Below are 17,488 nucleotides of genomic sequence, written 5' to 3' on the forward strand. Positions count from 1 at the left end.
CTATATTTAGAAAGGTTTTTCCTCCGAAAGCATTTTATTTTCAAAATCCAATTTAAATAAAAAAAAACACCCTGGTTTTTTTTTAAAAATCTGATTTAAATAAAAAAAAATCTTTGATTTATATCCACCCTGATTTCCGATTCCCTGTAAAAGCAGTGTAGAGAACTCAGTTGTTGGTCGCTTATATGAATGAAACACACATTTTCACCATCCAGATTGTGATGTCTCCTGTTCTACTTTCTGATATCTTAACCTTTCCCCCCTCCTCTTCCCTCTCCTTTTTTTGTCCAGGGGTTCCAAGATCCCGAAACCCCCTCCTGGGCACAAGTGGAAGGAAGTTCGGTGTGACAATAGCGTGACCTGGCTGGCTTCGTGGACGGAAAACATTAATGGGGCCATAAAGTACATTATGTTGAACCCCAGTTCCAAGCTGAAGGTGAGGCATGGAGGCAGGCGGTCCCTTCAGGAGTACAGTGGACCCTCCGGATACGAATTAAATTCGTTCCGGGGGTCCGTACCTAACCTGAAAAGTCCTTAACTGGAGGTGCCGCCTTTACGCACGTGTGTGGTGCGCAGAGCGCTTCTGCGCATTCGCATGATGCAAAATCCGGAAGTATAGACTTGTATCCGGTTCTGCTTCTCTTCCCAGGGGGAGAAGGACTGGCAGAAATACGAAATTGCTCGCTGCTTGAAAGGGGTAGTGGGCAAGATTCGTGCTCAGTACCGAACGGACTGGAAATCGAAGGAGATGAAGAAGCGGCAGAGGTCCGTGGCCCTTTATTTCATCGACAAGGTAAGGGCTGCTTTCCGGGGCAGGGGAATATTGCTCTTAAAGCCGGTTGCGAATATTCCTTTCTAGTAGTAGTAATAATAATAATAAAAATAAATAATAATGATATTAAAAACACGATAAAACTTCAAACATTCAAAGCTTCCCTAAACAGAACTGCCTTCAGATGTCTTGTAAAAGTCAGGCAGTTATTTATTTCCTTGACATCTGATGGGAGGGTATTCCACAGGGCGGGAGCCACCACTAAGAAGGCCCTCTGCCTGGTTTCCTGTAACCTCGCTTCTTGCAGTTAGGGAATTTCCAGAAGGCCCTCGGAGCCAGATTTCTAGGATTTCTGACAGGGTGTCTCTCCAAGCCTTGCCTGGAATAGCTTCTTGGGATTGGTCCTTCTGCATGACCTTCTGCATGCAGAACACATGCAGTGGAGCTCAGGGCCCTAACTGAGCTGTGGCCCTGCTAGGGTAGGAACCTGCCTCTGCTTCTCCCATCTCGCTGTCCGTTTCGGACAGTCGCCGCCTGGAGAGCACAGATTCTGCCGAGCGGCAGCCATGCACTGTTGGCTGCTACTGTTAGCACCCGCCTGTCTCAAGAGCATTAGCATCACCCAGTGGCGGAGCAAGCCGATTGGACGCACGGGGCGGCACATGTGTCCTGAGCCCGGGGGCGGGGCCAGCTGCCTGCAGGGGCGTGGCCTCCGGAGTCTGCCTGCCTCATCCCACTCAGCCGCCCTATAGCTGGGGGGAGGCAGCGGGTAGAGTTTCTGGGTCAGTCTCAAGGGCAGCCCCACTACCTGGTTTTGGGTTTGCACGCCTGGTTTTGCACACCTGGTTTTGGGAGAGGGGCGGGGTCAGGAATGTTTTCTGGAGACACTGAGTGTCGGCTATCTCCGCTGGTACGTCTTCTTCCTGCTGCTCTCCTAATACTTCCCAGCTTCTCCTCTCTGTAGCCTCTGAACTATGACTTTCTGCAAACTGCTGCTTTGTTTTGAATCTACAGTGTCCTCTTCTCGGGAAGGTGCAGGAAGAAAGGGGGTGGTCCCCACGATTCCTCCTCAGTCCAGTCCCTGACATGGGGTCTAAAGGAGTGAGGAGGGGAAGCACCAGAGGTTTCTGGCCTCTCAGCTGCAACGGTGGCGTTGGAAGGGGTTCCTTAGGGGGTCACCCATCTGCCCCCCCTGCAATGCAAGATAGAAGCAGTGTTTTGGAGAGAGCCTGCCTCTGACTGCGCCCGCTCCCCCCATGGCTCTGAGATCCAGGGCCGAGGGCCTTCTGGTGGTTCCCTCCCTGCAAGAAGCGAGGTTACAGGGAACCAGGCAGAGGGCCTTCTCGGTGGTGGCGCCCGCCCTGTGGAATGCCCTCCCATCAGATGTCAAGGAAATAAACAACTATTTTACTTTTAAAAGACAAAAGGCGGCCCTGTTTAGGGAAGCTTTTAATATTTAATGCTGCATTGTTTTTAACACTCGATTGGGAGCCACCCAGAGTGGCTGGGGAAACTCAGCCAGTTGGGTGGGGTATAAATAATAAATTGTTACTATAAATTATTATTGTGTCCCTCCCCAGCTGGCCCTGAGAGCGGGGAATGAAAAGGAGGAAGGGGAGACGGCGGATACGGTGGGCTGCTGCTCCCTCCGCGTTGAGCACCTGCGGCTTCACCCTCGGATGGGCGGCAAGGAGAACGTGGTGGAGTTTGACTTCCTGGGCAAGGACTGCATTCGCTACTACAATCTGGTGCCTGTGGAGAAGCAGGTGAGAGAGAGGCAGCGTCGCTGGAGAGGAGGGATGCAGGCAGGGCACCATTGGGTCGGTGGGCACCATTCTCCCCCTGCAACAGAACATAATAATAATAATAATAATAATAATAATAATAATAATAATAATAATAATAAAATTATTACTTGTACCCCATCCATCTGGCCACTCTGGGCAGCTTCCAACAAAGATTAAAAATACATTTAAATGTCACACATTAAAAACTTCCCTGAACAGGGAATTAGCAGCTGGCTGAGCCAAAAATAGATGGTGGTTGCTGCAATTAGTATTAATTAAGTTTATAACTCAGCCTTCCTCCTGAAGGGGACCAAGGGCAGCAAACACACAGGCGATAGATAAGAATTTGAATGTGAATTTATATACCACGCTTTATCAGTAGATCCCAGGGCAGTTTATAACATTAAAAGCACACTACAGAACGTCAATGATAAAAAATAATAATAAAAAGCATACTTAGAGATAGCCTGGTGATAAAATAGATAAAGCAGTTACAACATCTAAAATCACCTGTAATACAGATGCTGAAAGTTATCTCCTTAAAAGCCCAGCTCTTTGCAGCTTCCCAGCAGTGAAAATGACAGAGAGTTGTCTTGCTCATGTTTGGGGTTTGTGAATTTGACTTTCCTTTGAGGCGTTTGGAGCTGTTTCTATAACAGTGTTCCCAGAAAGCCCGTCCTCTTTTTTTTTTTATAATAATTTTATTTTTGTTCTTTAAATTTCCCTGAAGGACACAAAAAAACCTGTATTCCTCTACATAGAAAAGGTAAAGGGACCCCTGACCATTAGGTCCAGTCGTGGCCGACTCTGGAGTTGCGGTGCTCATCTCGCTTTATTGGCCGAGGGAGCCGGTGCACAGCTTCCGGGTCATGTGGCCAGCAGGACTAAGCCACTTCTGGCGAACCAGAGCAGTGCATGGAAACGCTGTTTACCTTCCCGCCGGAGCGGTCCCTATTTATCTACTTGCACTTTGATGTGCTTTTGAACTGCTAGGTTGGCAGGAGCAGGGACCGAGAAACGGGAGCTCACCCCGTCGCGGGGATTTGAACCACCGACCTTCTGACCGGCAAGTCCTAGGCTCTGTGGTTTAACCCACAGCGCCACCATGTCCCTTATTCCTCTACATACCCCATAGCTTATAAGAGAGATGCTATATGTGCTTTTCCTTGTTTATTTGCTTGTTTTGTAACAAAAGAAAATCCTGAATAAAACCTTTTTTTAAAAAATCAGTTTACATCTATAAATAATGCCCTTATTAAATGATCCACGAGTTAGTATCAACCTTTGGAACTGGCCTTTGGGCTTCTGGATAATTTGTAAATGAGGTAAAGCTCCAGTGATCTCCCGCAATGGTATGTTTGGCTTTTATCCTTCTTGCCAGCCTTTACTTGTGAGCTTTACTTACTCCTGCCGTTCTCCTGAGCTGACCTTGCTCTCAGAATTTTCTTCTTGATCATTGCAGGTATTCAAGAATTTGCAGCTGTTCATGGAGAACAAAGGACCTGGGGACGATCTTTTCGACAGGCTGTCTGTAAGTTTGAGCTCACCTTCACGGATGTTTTGATCCTGTGTATTTTTGAATGCCCAAATTCTCCAGGCAATAGCAGAGGGAGAAAAGCAATGACAAACCTAGACAGATCCTGAAGCTGAGGCTCCAAGACTTTGGCCACCTCATGAGAAGAGAAGACTCCCTGGAAAAGACCCTGATGTTGGGAAACATGGAGAGCACAAGGAGAAGGGGACGACAGAGGACGAGATGGTGGGACAGTGTTCTCGAAGCAACCAGCATGAGTTTGACCAAACAGCGGGAGGCAGTGGAAGACAGGAGTGCCTGGCATGCTCTGGCCTCAGCTTCAGGATCTGTCCTTCCAGTAGGCACTCAGGGCTGATTTCCTTCAGAATGGAGAGGTTTGATCTTCTTGCAGTCCATGGGACTCTCAAGAGTCTCCTCCAGCACCATAATTCAAAAGCATCCATTCTTTGGCGATCAGCCTTCTTTATGGTCCAGCTCTCACTTCCATACATCACTGCTGGGAAAACCATAGCTTGAACTATGCGGACCTTTGTTGGCAAGGTGATGTCTCTGCTTTTTAAGATGCTGTCTACAAGTGATAAATTATTATAATAGTATTTCTGACAGTAAGAACTGTTCGACGGTGGAATGGACTCCTACGAGAGATGGCAGGCTCTCCTTCCTTGGAGGTTTTTAAGCAGAGGTTGGAGGGCCAACTGTCAGGGATGCTTTTGATGAGATTCCTGCATTGCAGTGGGTTGGACTGAATGATGCTCAGAGCCCCTTCAAACTCTACAATTCTATTATTATTAAGCTAAGTAAGCCTGGGTTTGACCAGCACATAAATGAGTCATCACTTAGGACAGGCACCTCCAAACTCGGCCCTCCAGCTGTTTTGGGACTACAACTCCCATCATCCCTAGCTAACAGGACCAGTGGTCAGGGATGATGGGAATTGTAGTCTCAAAACAGCTGGAGGGCTGAGTTTGGGGATGCCTGACTTAGCAACAACCCCATTTCCACTGCTGTGAGTTCCTTAAGTGGAGTTCCCCTGTCTTTTCCCCCTAAACTTCTGAATAAAAAAGGGCACCTCACCACTGAGACTATTCCGTTCTAACCATCCAACCTCCCAAAATTTCAACACCCCTTGCGATGGTTTAACCCCTTTCTGTTTTCAACAGTACAAATTCTACAGACACCCTCCATTATCTCCTCAAAATAATTTCTCCTGCGTATTCCCCATCTTACCTTAATGGCACATGTTAATTTATCGTTAATAGCTATATCCCAAACCTCTTTCTACCATTCTTCCATTCTTATATTCTTCTTGCCCCTTCCACTTCCTGGATTATAATAATTCGTGCGGCTGTCAATAAATTTGGGAGCGAGACCTTCATAGCCTGCGAACCTTCCACACCCATCGTAAATTGATAATAATGCTACCTCTGGACTTTTGGCCAGCACGTTTTTATTCTTATTTATTTATGATTATTACTTTGTCAATCAATCAATCAATCAATCAATCAATCAATCAATCAACTAGCTAACTAACTTCCTTTCCTTTCCTTTCCAGACCTCAACCCTGAACAAACATCTCCAGGACCTGATGGAAGGTTTGACAGCCAAGGTCTTCAGGACCTACAATGCCTCCATCACCCTGCAGGAGCAACTGGATGCCCTGACAAATGGTAAACAGGCTCAGGGCAAACTTTTCTGCTGCAGAGGCTGGATTTAATTCCAGCAAGTCTTTGCAGGGTCTCTAGAATAGCAGTAGTTAGTAGCGGTCATAATAATACCCCACCTGTCTGGCTGGGTCGTCCAGAATACAGTGCATGCTCGGGTTGCGAATGTGATCCGTGCAGGATGCACATTCGCAACCCGCAGTGTTCACACCCCGCATCTGCGCACGCACGGGTTGCAATTCGGCGCTTCTGCACATGTGCAAAGCGCAATTTAGCGCTTCTGCGCATGCGTGACCCCCGAAACCCAGAAGCAACCTGTTGCTGTACTTCCGGTTTTCGGCGGTCCGTAACCTGAAAAAACGCAACCTGAAGCGGCTGTAACCCAAGGTATGACTGTAAATACTAATACAGTGGTACCTCGGGTTTCAAACGCTTCGGGTTACAAACGCTTTGGGTTACAAACTATGCTAACCCAGAAGTAGTATCTCAGATTGAGAACTTTGCCCCAAGATGTGAACAGAAATTGTGCGGCAGGCCCCATTAGCTAAAGTGGTGCTTCAGGTTAAGAACTGTTTCAGGTTAAGAATGGACCTCCAGAACGAATTAAGTTCGTAACCCGAGGTACCGCTGTACACACATTTTTGAGATGGGAGGGAGATGTGCTCCTGTTCCAAATGGGGAATGCAACGCAGTGGCGTAGCGTGGGGGGGCAGGGGGGGCCGGCTGCACCGGGCGCAACATCTGGGGGGCGTGCCCGCGCTCGCAGCTCTCTGCCCCTACCTGGCTCACTCACTCTCTCTCACTGCAGTGCTGGCTGTGCGAATCCGATCCGAGCCGCCGGGTCGCCGCCCACTGTGGAGGGGGTGGGTGCCAGGCATGCGGTGCGGAGAGAGAGCGAGGGACTATCTGGGGGAGGGACAGTGCAGCGGCCGCCCAGCGCAGCGCTGAGCGCGGGAGAGAACCACACCAGACCAGACCAGGCAGCAGCAAGAAGCAGCTGGCAGCGGCGGCAGGTTAGGAGTTAGGGGGCGCAAATTACTTGCCTTGCCCCGGGTGCTGACAACCCACGCTACGCCACTGATGCAACGTCAAATCACTCTTGAATTTTGGTGGTGTTCAAGTTTAGGAGAATGTAAGAAGGGTCTGGCTGCAGGATCAAGCCAAGGTCCTATCGGATCCATTCTCCTGTCCTCACCGTGACCAAGCAGATATCTCTGGGAAGCCCCCAAGCAGGGTTTGAGCACAAGATCACTCCCCCCGCTTGTGTTTCCAGGATCTAGCCTTCAGGAACATTCCTACTCCAACAGTCAGGGCAGAATGTAGCTATTGTGACTAGGAGATCTTGAGAAATTTATCCTCTGTGAAGGCCACAAGGGGAGAGATCTTACGATCCCTAGTGACTAGGTGATACCTGGTTTTCAGCATCGTGATATATCACCAGCTAAACATTGTGATACATCACGAGGTCTGAAATAAGGATGGAGCCATGCCGAGGTATTGGCTGGCTTCATGGTTTTCCCTACGTTGCAATTTTTGCACACCACACACACACACATCACGATTTGCAATATATTGCCAGGTCAGATGTTTAGAAAACGTTATCGCGATATGGACTTGAAACCAGTTTGGGACGATATGTCAATATATTGCCCAGCCCTACAATCTACTGGTATTCAGAGGCGCAAGAGGGTGGGGTCTGTTGTCAGAAACTGGGAGAGCCCCTGGCATAGATGGGGAAGGTTGCACCTTGTAGCTGCAAGTCAGTGTTGGCATTGAAGGGGCTACCGGTCTTATCAGAAAAAATCCTGTGTTCCTATGAATTCTTGCATTTGCAATGAGGCTGGTGCCTGGTGCGATAGTGCTGGCTTCTGATAGCCCCATGTCAGACACACAGATAAAGGTTAAATGGACCCCTGACCATTAGGTCCAGTCACGGACAACTCTGGGGTTGCGGCGCTCATCTCGCTTTACTGGCCGAGGGAGCTGGCGTACAGCTTCCAGGTCATGTGGCCAGCAGGATTAAGCTGCTTCTGGCGAACCAGAGCAGCACACGGAAACACCGTTTACCTTCCCACCGGAGTGGTACCTATTTATCTACTTGCACTCTGACGTGCTTTCGTACTGCTAGGTTGGCAGGAGCAGGGACTGAGCAACGGGAGCTCACCCCGTTGTGGGGATTCGAACTGCGACCTTCTGATCGGCAAGCCCTAGGCTCTGTGGTTTAACCCACAGCGCCACCCGAGTCCCTACAGAAACACAGATTCACCTACACAAATGCCGACCTCAGACTTTCCTTTTGGTTCCTGACAGAGGACGACAATGTGTCTGCCAAGCTCCTCTCCTACAACCGAGCCAACCGCGCAGTCGCCATCCTTTGCAACCACCAGCGGGCAACTCCAAAAACCTTCGAGAAGTCCATGCAAAACCTCCAGGCTAAGGTAACCCAGCAGAGGGGGGCGCTGAGACAATCCAAGGGCTTATCTATAATAATAATAATAATAATAATAATAATAATAATAATAATAATAATAATAATTTATTTGTACCCTGCCCATCTGGCTGGGTTTCCCCAGCCACTCTGGGCAGCTTCCAACAAAGATTAAAAATACATTAGAATGTCACACATTTAAAACTTCCCTAAAAAAGGGAATTAACAGCTAGCAGAACCAAAAACAGGTGGTTGTTGGTGCAATTAGTGTTATTAAGTTTATAACCCAGCCTTCCTCCTTAAGGGGACCCAGGGCAGCAAACACACATGTGATAAATAAGAATTTGAATTTGAATTTATATACTGCCCTACTGTTGGGGCTGAACAGCTGAGTAGTTAATAATAATAATAATAATAATAATAATAATAATAATAATAATAATAATTTATTTATACTCCGTGCATCTGGCCACTCCTTCAGGTCTACTGGACCGAGGCCGTTTAGGGCTTTAAAGGTCAGCACCAACACTTTGAATTGTGCTCTGAAACGTACTGGGAACCAGTGTAGGTCTTTCAAGACCGGTGTTATATGGTCTCGGCAGCCGCTCCCAGTCACCAGTCTAGCTGCCACATTCTGGATTAGTTGTAGTTTCTGAGTCACCTTCAAAGGCAGGCCCCACGTCGAGTACATTGCAGTAATCCAAGCAGGAGATAACCAGAGCATGCACCACTCTGGCCAGACAGTTAAGCTGGATGCAAGACAGGAATGCAGAGAACTTCTAGCCCATCCACGCTTGCCTAGAAAGTCAAGACCTGGACCCACCGTGCTTTTTGCCGTTCCAGATCAACGTCAAAAGGGACCAGTTGTGTGATGCAAAGCTGGAGCTCAAGAAGGCGAAGGCAGATTGCAGAAGTAAAAGGGATGTGAAATCTAAAGCGTGAGTGAAGCCAGTTCCTTTTGCGTCCTGGGTTATCCTTTCAATTAACTTGTTAGGAGGTTTGTCATAGAACTGGCATGCGGGGAACTAATTCAAGATGGTGGTTTTTCCCATATGCAGGTGCTCACAGGGTAACCTTGGCAAAGCGTTATATGCTAGAGTTGTCTCTCCCATAATAATAATAATAATAATAATAATAATAATAATAATAATAATAATAATAATTTATTGTTTATACCCCACCCATCTGGCTGGGTTTCTCCAGCCACACTAAAATACAACAACCTTTTAAACATTAAACACTTCCTTAAACAGGGCTGCCTTCAGATGGCTTCTAAAAGTTTGGTAGTTATTTTTCTCTTTGACATCTGGTGGGAGGGCGTTTCACAGGGCAGGTGCCACCATCGAGAAGGCCCTCTGCCGGGTTCCCTGTAACTTGGCTTCTCACAGCGAGGGAACCGCCAGAAGGCCCTCGGCGCTGGACCTCAGTGTCCGGGCTGAACGAAAAACAAAACAAAAGAAAAACAGAACAAAAGGAGAGCCAGGATTCTGGATCAGACCAATGGTCTCTTTTGGTCCAGTGCCCTGCCAACCAAATGCCTCCAGGAAACCAGCAAGCAGGTTACGAAGGCAGCCACCGCCCTCTCCCCTTCTGTTGCTTCCCAGCAGGTATACTGCCCCTGACGCTGGAGGTTTTTTATGGCCTTCATGGTTGTTAGTGGACCTTTCCTGCTTCGTCTAAGCCAGCGCTCACTGCCACAACTCAGCAGATTGAATTCCAGAAATTAAGCCTGTGTTTTATGAATACCACCCCACTCCTTTTCATCTATCCTAAATTGGCTGCCAGCCAAGCTTGCTGTGCAAAATGTTACAAACCTCGTGCCATGTCCTAATTTCACAGGCCTTTTAAAATTAGAGAGGTATTTTATTTTTGTAAATTACTTTGCGGTGGCGGTGGCAGTTTGTTTTTACAATTAAGCTGTATATAAGTTTTGTTAGTGGGACGTGGGTGGCGCTGTGGGTTAAACCACAGAGCCCAGGGCTTGCTGATCAGAAGGTCAGCGGTTCGAATCCCCACGATGGGGTGAGCTCCCGTTTCTCGGTCCCTGCTCCTGCCAACCTAGCAGTTTGAAAGGACCTCAAAGTGCAAGTAGATAAATAGGTATCGCTCCGTCAGGAAGGTAAACGGCGTTTCCATGCGCTGCTCTGCTTCACCAGAAGCGGCTTAGTCATCCTGGCCACATGACCCGGAAGCTGTATGCCGGCTCCCTCGGCCAGTAAAGCAAGATAAGCGCCGCAATCCAAGAGTCGGCCACGACTGGACCTAATGGTCAGGGGTCCCTTTACCTTTAAGTTTTGTTAAATAAATAAACAGACAAGCAGCCTGAAATCTTAGACTATAGCAGGCATAGGCAAACTCGGCCCTCCAGCTGTTTTGGAACTACAACTCCCATCACCCCTAGCTAACAGGACCAGTGGTCAGGGATGATGGGAACTGTAGTCCCCAAACAGCTGGAGGGCCGAATTTGCCTATGCCTGGACTACAGGGACAGAGGGCACAGTCAGAATATTAATAAGGAAACCTGCCAAGCTATTCTGGTAGCGAACCATGAGGACTAGCGGCTCGCTTTGTCGGTCGCTGTTGCGTTCTCACGTGAAGCGGTGCCTCTCTTCCGAACCAGCGCTTTAGAAAAGAAGCAGAAGCACGTGGAGAAGTTGGAAGAGCAGCTGGAGAAGCTGGTCCTGCAAGCCACGGACAAAGAGGAGAACAAGCAGATCGCTCTGGGCACCTCCAAGCTGAATTACCTGGACCCGCGCATCAGTGTGGCCTGGTGGGTTGACGTGCCTGGGGAAGGACGGACGGGCCTGCTGTGTGTTTGGTGCAAAAGCGGAAGCCCGGTCATGATTGCTAGGATTTGCCTGCCCTCCGCCCTAAAGTCCCAGGGTTCAGGTTGCAACAATTAAAATGCAGTATTAAAAACTGTTTGGAACAGCTTACGGACACAGGGTCCTGAAAACATACATTCCAAAGGCCAGGGCAAAGAGGTGCATCTTCAGCATCCTCCAGAAGCTGTGGGGAGGGAGTTGCACAGCTTAGGGGCCACCACAGAGAAGGCCCTGTCCCCCTGGGCCACCACCCTCTGAGTCTCTGAGGGTGGAGGAACTACCAAGAGGGCCCCCTCTCCCGATCTCGGCACCTGAGAGGGTCTGTAGGGAAGGAGGCGGCCCTTCAGTTATTCGGGACCTGAGTTATTTGGTGCTTCAAACACCCATACAAGCATCTTGAATTGGGCCTGGAAATTAACTTCCAACCACTGCAGCTGTTTTCAAAGCAGGGGGTTGCGTGAGACCTGAACCCAAAGCCCAAGAAGCCCGGCTTTGATACCAAAAAGGTGCCCTGACATGCTTTTTTTGCCCACAGGTGTAAAAGGTTCTGCGTTCCCATTGAGAAGATTTTTAACAAGACCCAGAGGGAAAAGTTTGCGTGGGCGATAGATATGGCAGACGAAGATTTTGTATTCTGAGGAGATCCCGGCTACCTCATTTTCGTGCCTTCGTTGTGACCCCGTTTTTCTTTTCTTTTGCAAGCAAAAAATACATCTCTAAAGGAAGGCGTGGTGCCTGTGTTTTGTGCAAAAAGGTCGAAGATGGGGAGCCAAATTGCCAGTCTCTTCTTGGGGGCTCTCTGTCTGCAACAAGGCGGTCTTTGGTCCTTTCTGCAGATCAGATTTAAACTTATTTCCCCCACTCGTGGCTCCCTCTGCTCCTCAAAAGACCTTAGCAGATCCAGTCGAGCCTCGGTTGTCAAACGTAATCTGCTCTGGAAGCTCATTCGGCTTCCGAAATGTTCGACAACTGAGGCTTGGCTTCCGATTGGTTGCAGGAGCTTCCTGCACTCAGCCGAAGCCATGTTGGATGTTTGGCTTCTGAAAAACGTTTGAAAACCGGAGCATTTACTTTCGGGGTTTTGGCATTCGGGAGCCAAAACATTCTGAAACAGAGGCGTTCGGGGTCCGAGGTTTGACTGTACAGTTCTGCAGTGGGGATGAGGTGTGTCTGTAAACATGGAAAATAATAATAATAATCCCAGGGTTATTAGAGGGAAGCCATTATGATTTAAGCCAATTCATGCTTTGATACAGTAGAGGTATCGCTAGCCATTGTACAGGTGAAACTCGAAAAATTAGAATATCGTGGAAAAGTTCATTTATTTCAGTAATTCATCTTAAAAGGTGAAACTAATATATGAGAGGGACTCATGACATGCAAAGGAAAATATGTCAAGCCTTTGTTATAATTGTGATGATTATGGCATACAGCTGATGAAAAACCCAAATTAACAATCTCAGAAAATTAGAATATTGTGAAAAGGTGCAGTAGCTATTCAACCCATAACCCCTGCAATGGGTTCCTGAGCCTTTAAATGGTTTCTCAGTCATCATGATTATAACAAATAAAGGCTTGACATATCTCGCTTTGCATGTCATGAGTCTATCTCATATATTAGTTTCACCTTTTAAGTTGAATTACTGAAATAAATGAACTTTTCCACAATATTCTAATTTTTCGAGTTTCACCTGTATTTTGCCTGACTTTATGAGATGGTCAGGTCATTGCAAGAGCCCAGAGTAAAAGTGTGTTTTTACCATTTTGCTTAGACTGTGGTTGTGGGTGTTGCAATAAATTTGGGGGGTTCTGAATGTGGGAGTCACAAGCAGCCTCACATCTCCGACCTTTTTAAAGGGTGCATAGCCTACCCCCCTTTTTTTAAATGAAGGAACGCTAAAGCTGGCCAGATATAGTGCAGGGACTGTTTTCTGAAAGAAGACTCTGGCGAAAACATTGGTTAGGTTTTCCTAATCCAGTCTGTGTCCTCTGTATATCAGAGACACTCTTCATCCCATGCCTTGCTTCACAAATTTTGCAAGTTTGGGAATCTCTGGCTGTGTTTTGAAAGCTCCTGGGTCCTGTTAGGGCAGGGGTCAGCAAACTTTTTCAGCAGGGGGCCGGTCCACTGTCCCTCAGACCTAGTGGGGGGCCGGACTATATTTTGGGGAAAAAATATGAACGAATTCCTGTGCCCCACAAATAACCCAGAGATGCATTTTAAATAAAAGCACACATTCTACTCAGGCAAAAACACACTGATTCCCGGACAGTCCATGGGCTGGATTTAGAAGGCGATTGGGCCGGATCCGGCCCCTGGGCCTTAGTTTGCCTACCCATGTGTTAGGGCATTCATTGAAGTGAGCAACTCTATCTGTAGTCAAAAGATTCTAGGCGGTTGGGCAAAGATGGAGAGCAGACAGGAGAGTCCTTCGAAACAACAAATTTCCTTCAAAACCCACAGGAAGAAATGCCCAAATCGCCACCTACTGCACCAGAAGGCAGGAGAAGTTACGTTTATGAAAAATTTGGGAAAACGCCACCATTACCTGCCAGAGCATTTGGTGGCTGTCACTTGAAATCACACCCTTTGGTTTACACTATGTACTGACAAACCTACAGCACTTGGTTCAATTTCAGTGTAATCATTGTGCTTTGATTTAAGAAGGCATCCTTGTTCAGTAAATTCCTGTTTGCAGGCACAACATTAGCCATGAAATTGGGGTTGGAGGGAACAGGGTGATTTCAAAGATTAGTGCTGTCAGTCTGGAGTGGAAGTTTATCCATGCAAAGAACTCTTAAATAATATTTCGACGTTAAGATGTTTAAGTATAGCTTTCCCAAAAAGCTGGAAGAATTCTTGCTAGGTTTGGTGGGAAAAGATATTAAGAAGATTGATCAAAGATTGTAGGCAACAACAGCAGCTAGAGTTCTGATAGCTCTAAAGTGGAAGCAACAGGAGATGCCGACAATAGGAGAATGGCAGATAAAGCTGGTTGAATACGCTGAGATGGCTAAATTGACACACAGAATTTGCAATCTGGAGGAGACAAAGTACCAAAAACAATGGAGTAAATTTTTGATTTATATAAGTGAGAACGGTACAAATTTGAAAACGTTGGCAGGATTGAAGTAAATCTTATGTCATGTTGTAATATCTAATTAAAGAAACTGAATTATAGAATGGAATAGGAAAACTGGTGGAAGGGAAGGACGGAAGTCAACAGCTCTACGGAGCATAAAGTAGGATATATGTAATAAGATTTGATGTTTTATTGGTGTTGGTGGGTGATCTTAAATCTCAATAAAAATTATTTAAATAATAATAATAATAATATTTAAACGTTATCGCAGTGGGTGGTTCAGAGATTTCTACTGGAAGAATGATACTACTACGCCACAATCCTGATAATATTACTTCTAGTTTGCTTGTGTATTCCTCCTACAAATTGAGAGTGGTGTGGTGCTACAAATGGAGTTTTGTTTCCATACAAAATGGTAAGTGGTGCTTTTTGCCACACATGAACCAAACATGCCTGTAACGCAATTCCAGCTTCTCAAAAGTGCTCTGGAGTCTAGTAATTTTCTAAAGTCACATTCAAGGAACTCAGGTTCTTGGGCGATGGATTGTTCACGGCTTGTTTGATGTTAAGTTGCCTGGAAAGCTGTTCATTAAAAGATGAGTATTTTTGTCTATGACGGACTTCAGGTTTTTCGAATACTGAAAACAAAGGTGGGAGCAACTTGCTCCAAAATCTTACATTTCTTTGGTTTCCATCAATACTTTTTGCCTTATTTGGGTGTCGAATCTCCTTGAGTGTCAGTAAACTCTCTCCCCAGTTTAGAGCCCTTCATGGGGTTGTGCATGAAAATTAAAAGCAGGAAGCTTGGTCTATGTGTAAAAATTAAATTTAAAAACCCAGCAAGTCAGGTAACAACAACAACAACCACAACAATAATGGAAAGTAATAATAATAATAATAATAATAATAATAATAATAATAATAATGGAAAAAACACATGGGACATTTTTTTAAATAACCCAAACATGTTGACATTGACTGGAATGAAGAAAAAAAACTGCAGTGACAAAAACCAATAGATTTCGAGGAATTTATTTTTTGTACCAGGTGATCTTTATTTACAGAACCAAAAATTGGCTGGAATTTGGGAGTGCTGTTTACTACTGTGCCAGTGGCAACAAACTAGGAGAACTCGGTTGTAAGTCTACTTCTGTGTAAATTCTGCGGCCATGAAGGTCACCGGGTGACCTTGGGACAGTCACTTGTTCTCAGTCTAACCTACCTTGCAGGGAGGTTGTTGTGGGGACTGAATAGGGAGGGGAAGAACCTGTCGACATGCAGAGGGCCGGGAGGCCAGCTGGCAAGCCCCACCTGTGCCGTCCCTATCCATCAGTCCGTACTCTGACGTAAATCAGCGATCAGGGCTTCAAAGCCAGGGCACGCTATCAGCAGAGAGAGTTGCGCGCACAGAATAGGCGTGAGGCTTGTGGAAGCATACTACAACTACAGATTTATTAATCATAAATCAGGACACAAAAAAACAGGTCTCTCGTGTCGTCTCAGAGAGAACGGGAAAAGCAAAAGCTATACACATGTACTGTGCTGGAATGTAAACGGATATGGAATGGAAATGTCAACAGAACCGTGAGTGCCACGTTGAGTTACTTGGAGGGCCAAAGGTGAGATATTAATGCAATAAATACATGTAGCTATATTAATTCATAAGGTAAAGGTAAAGGGACCCCTGACCATTAGGTCCAGTCGTGACCGATTGGGGTTGCGGCACTCATCTCGCTTTATTGGCCGAGGGAGCCGGCATACAGCTTCCAGGTCATGTGGCCAGCATAACTAAGCCGCTTCTGGCGAATCAGAGCAGCGCATGGAAACGCCGTTTACCTTCCCGCTGGAGTGGTACCTATTTATCTACTTGCACTTTGGTGTGCTTTCAAACTGCTAGGTGGGTAGGAGCAGGGACCGAGCAGCGGGAGCTCACCCCGTCGCGGGGATTCGAACAGCCGACCTTCTGATCATCAAGTCCTAGGCTCTCTGGTTTAACCCACAGCGCCACCCGCGTCCCAGTTCATAGACACACAAACACATTGCAAAGAGCAGAAATGTGCCCTGTAGCCTGAGTGGGGCCTGATTCTGCTTGAGACCGGTCCCTGGTCATTATGGTCCTGAGCAATTCCCTTCTCCACGATGTTGCCTTTGAGGGAAGCGCACAGAGAGGCAACCTGAGAAGGGGCCTTTTCAGTGGTGGCCCCGCACTTGTGCATGCTCTCCCCAGGGCAGCATGCCGGTTCCCTCATTGTCAGTTGTGAGGCAGCAGACAAAACCCACAGGCCTTTGCTCTTTGATTTGGAGGTGAACCAGTTATGCCCTCAGCCTCTATCCGGGCTCCTCATTCTTTTTTTTAAAAAAAATAATTTTTATTAACCGGCCAATCAAATCAAATCAAATCACATCACATAAATTCCGAATTACAAAGCCGAATTTTAAATTTTGTTGAGGGGATCCATATTTCAAGATCCAAAGGGGGATTCTGATCATCTTCTTGCTACTGCGTTAATGTCCAAATCAGTCCAAACAAAGTTCATAATTCTATCCAGTCTTATCTTGCTGTTTCCACATCACTTCTTGTTCATATATTTTCTCTTTTTTCTTTATGATCTCTTCTGATAGTCTCCTTAAGCTGATAAACACCAATAATAATCTTGTGTGAATTTTTCCGTTCTTCCAATCCTCGAATTGAGATGGTTTCCAAATATCATCGCCTTCATAGATAACAGCGCTCTTTCCATCATTAATTACAGAACTGTCGTTCTTAAGTCCCACTGAGGAGTTTCACCCACAATCTAAAAACAGCTCTATTTCTCTATTTCTCCTCTCAGACTTAAGTCCTCCGACAGAACTTCCCAATATGGCGACGGTATTTTTAACTGCGTCATTCCAAAGCCCTTATACGTTCCATGCTCTTCTCAAAACATACTTTGGTTCGAAAGTTTATCTCCACACAGCCTTAAATCCACAGCTTAAGTCCTTAAAACGACATTTCTGACTTGTTGGGGGGGGGGTTCCTTGTTTAATCACATATAAGAAAGAAAGTAAGGTTTTTTTCCCCCTACCCCATCAGTCCCTTTGCCATACCGAGTCTTGGCGTATCTTCTCGTGATTTATACTTGCTCCTTCGACTCTTCTTGTTTTATCAGAGATCTCTTCTGTTAGCAGACTTTACTTCCCCTTCTTCCTTGAAATATGTGCATTCGCTTCATCCAAATTGTTTCTTTTGAAGTTCTTGCAGCTAGTGGCGCGGATCAGGGACGGCGTCCAGGAGTGCTTTGTGCCTAGTGCCCCCATCCCCACAAATTCGGGGGTGGTATAGGGCACAGCAGGCAAGGGCAGTCCCACCCCACAATCCTGGGGTGGGGGGGGGGTAGGGAGGTTATTTACTCCCATCA

The 17,488-nt window shown here is 46.6% G+C and overlaps 1 protein-coding gene and 1 long non-coding RNA gene across 3 annotated transcripts in view; both read left to right on the forward strand.

The window, feature by feature from the left end:
- TOP1MT (DNA topoisomerase I mitochondrial) overlaps positions 1-11,732 on the forward strand; it is a 30,121-nt gene extending 18,389 nt beyond the window's left edge. For both annotated transcript variants that reach the window (XM_081918795.1, XM_081918796.1), the window contains 9 exons: positions 292-436; positions 650-793; positions 2,353-2,538; positions 4,022-4,090; positions 5,646-5,760; positions 8,065-8,192; positions 9,026-9,120; positions 10,803-10,952; positions 11,543-11,732. In XM_081918795.1, the coding sequence (XP_081774921.1) occupies positions 292-436; positions 650-793; positions 2,353-2,538; positions 4,022-4,090; positions 5,646-5,760; positions 8,065-8,192; positions 9,026-9,120; positions 10,803-10,952; positions 11,543-11,645 (1,135 nt within the window). In that variant the 3' untranslated portion in view covers positions 11,646-11,732. The remainder of the gene's footprint in view (positions 1-291; positions 437-649; positions 794-2,352; positions 2,539-4,021; positions 4,091-5,645; positions 5,761-8,064; positions 8,193-9,025; positions 9,121-10,802; positions 10,953-11,542) is intronic.
- LOC309374273 overlaps positions 1-17,488 on the forward strand; it is a 73,142-nt gene that overhangs the window by 48,471 nt on the left and 7,183 nt on the right. The window lies entirely within an intron of this gene.

The sequence above is a fragment of the Podarcis melisellensis genome, assembly GCF_964234715.1.
Source record: "Podarcis melisellensis genome assembly, chromosome: 7".
NCBI classification, from domain to species: Eukaryota; Metazoa; Chordata; class Lepidosauria; order Squamata; family Lacertidae; genus Podarcis; species Podarcis melisellensis.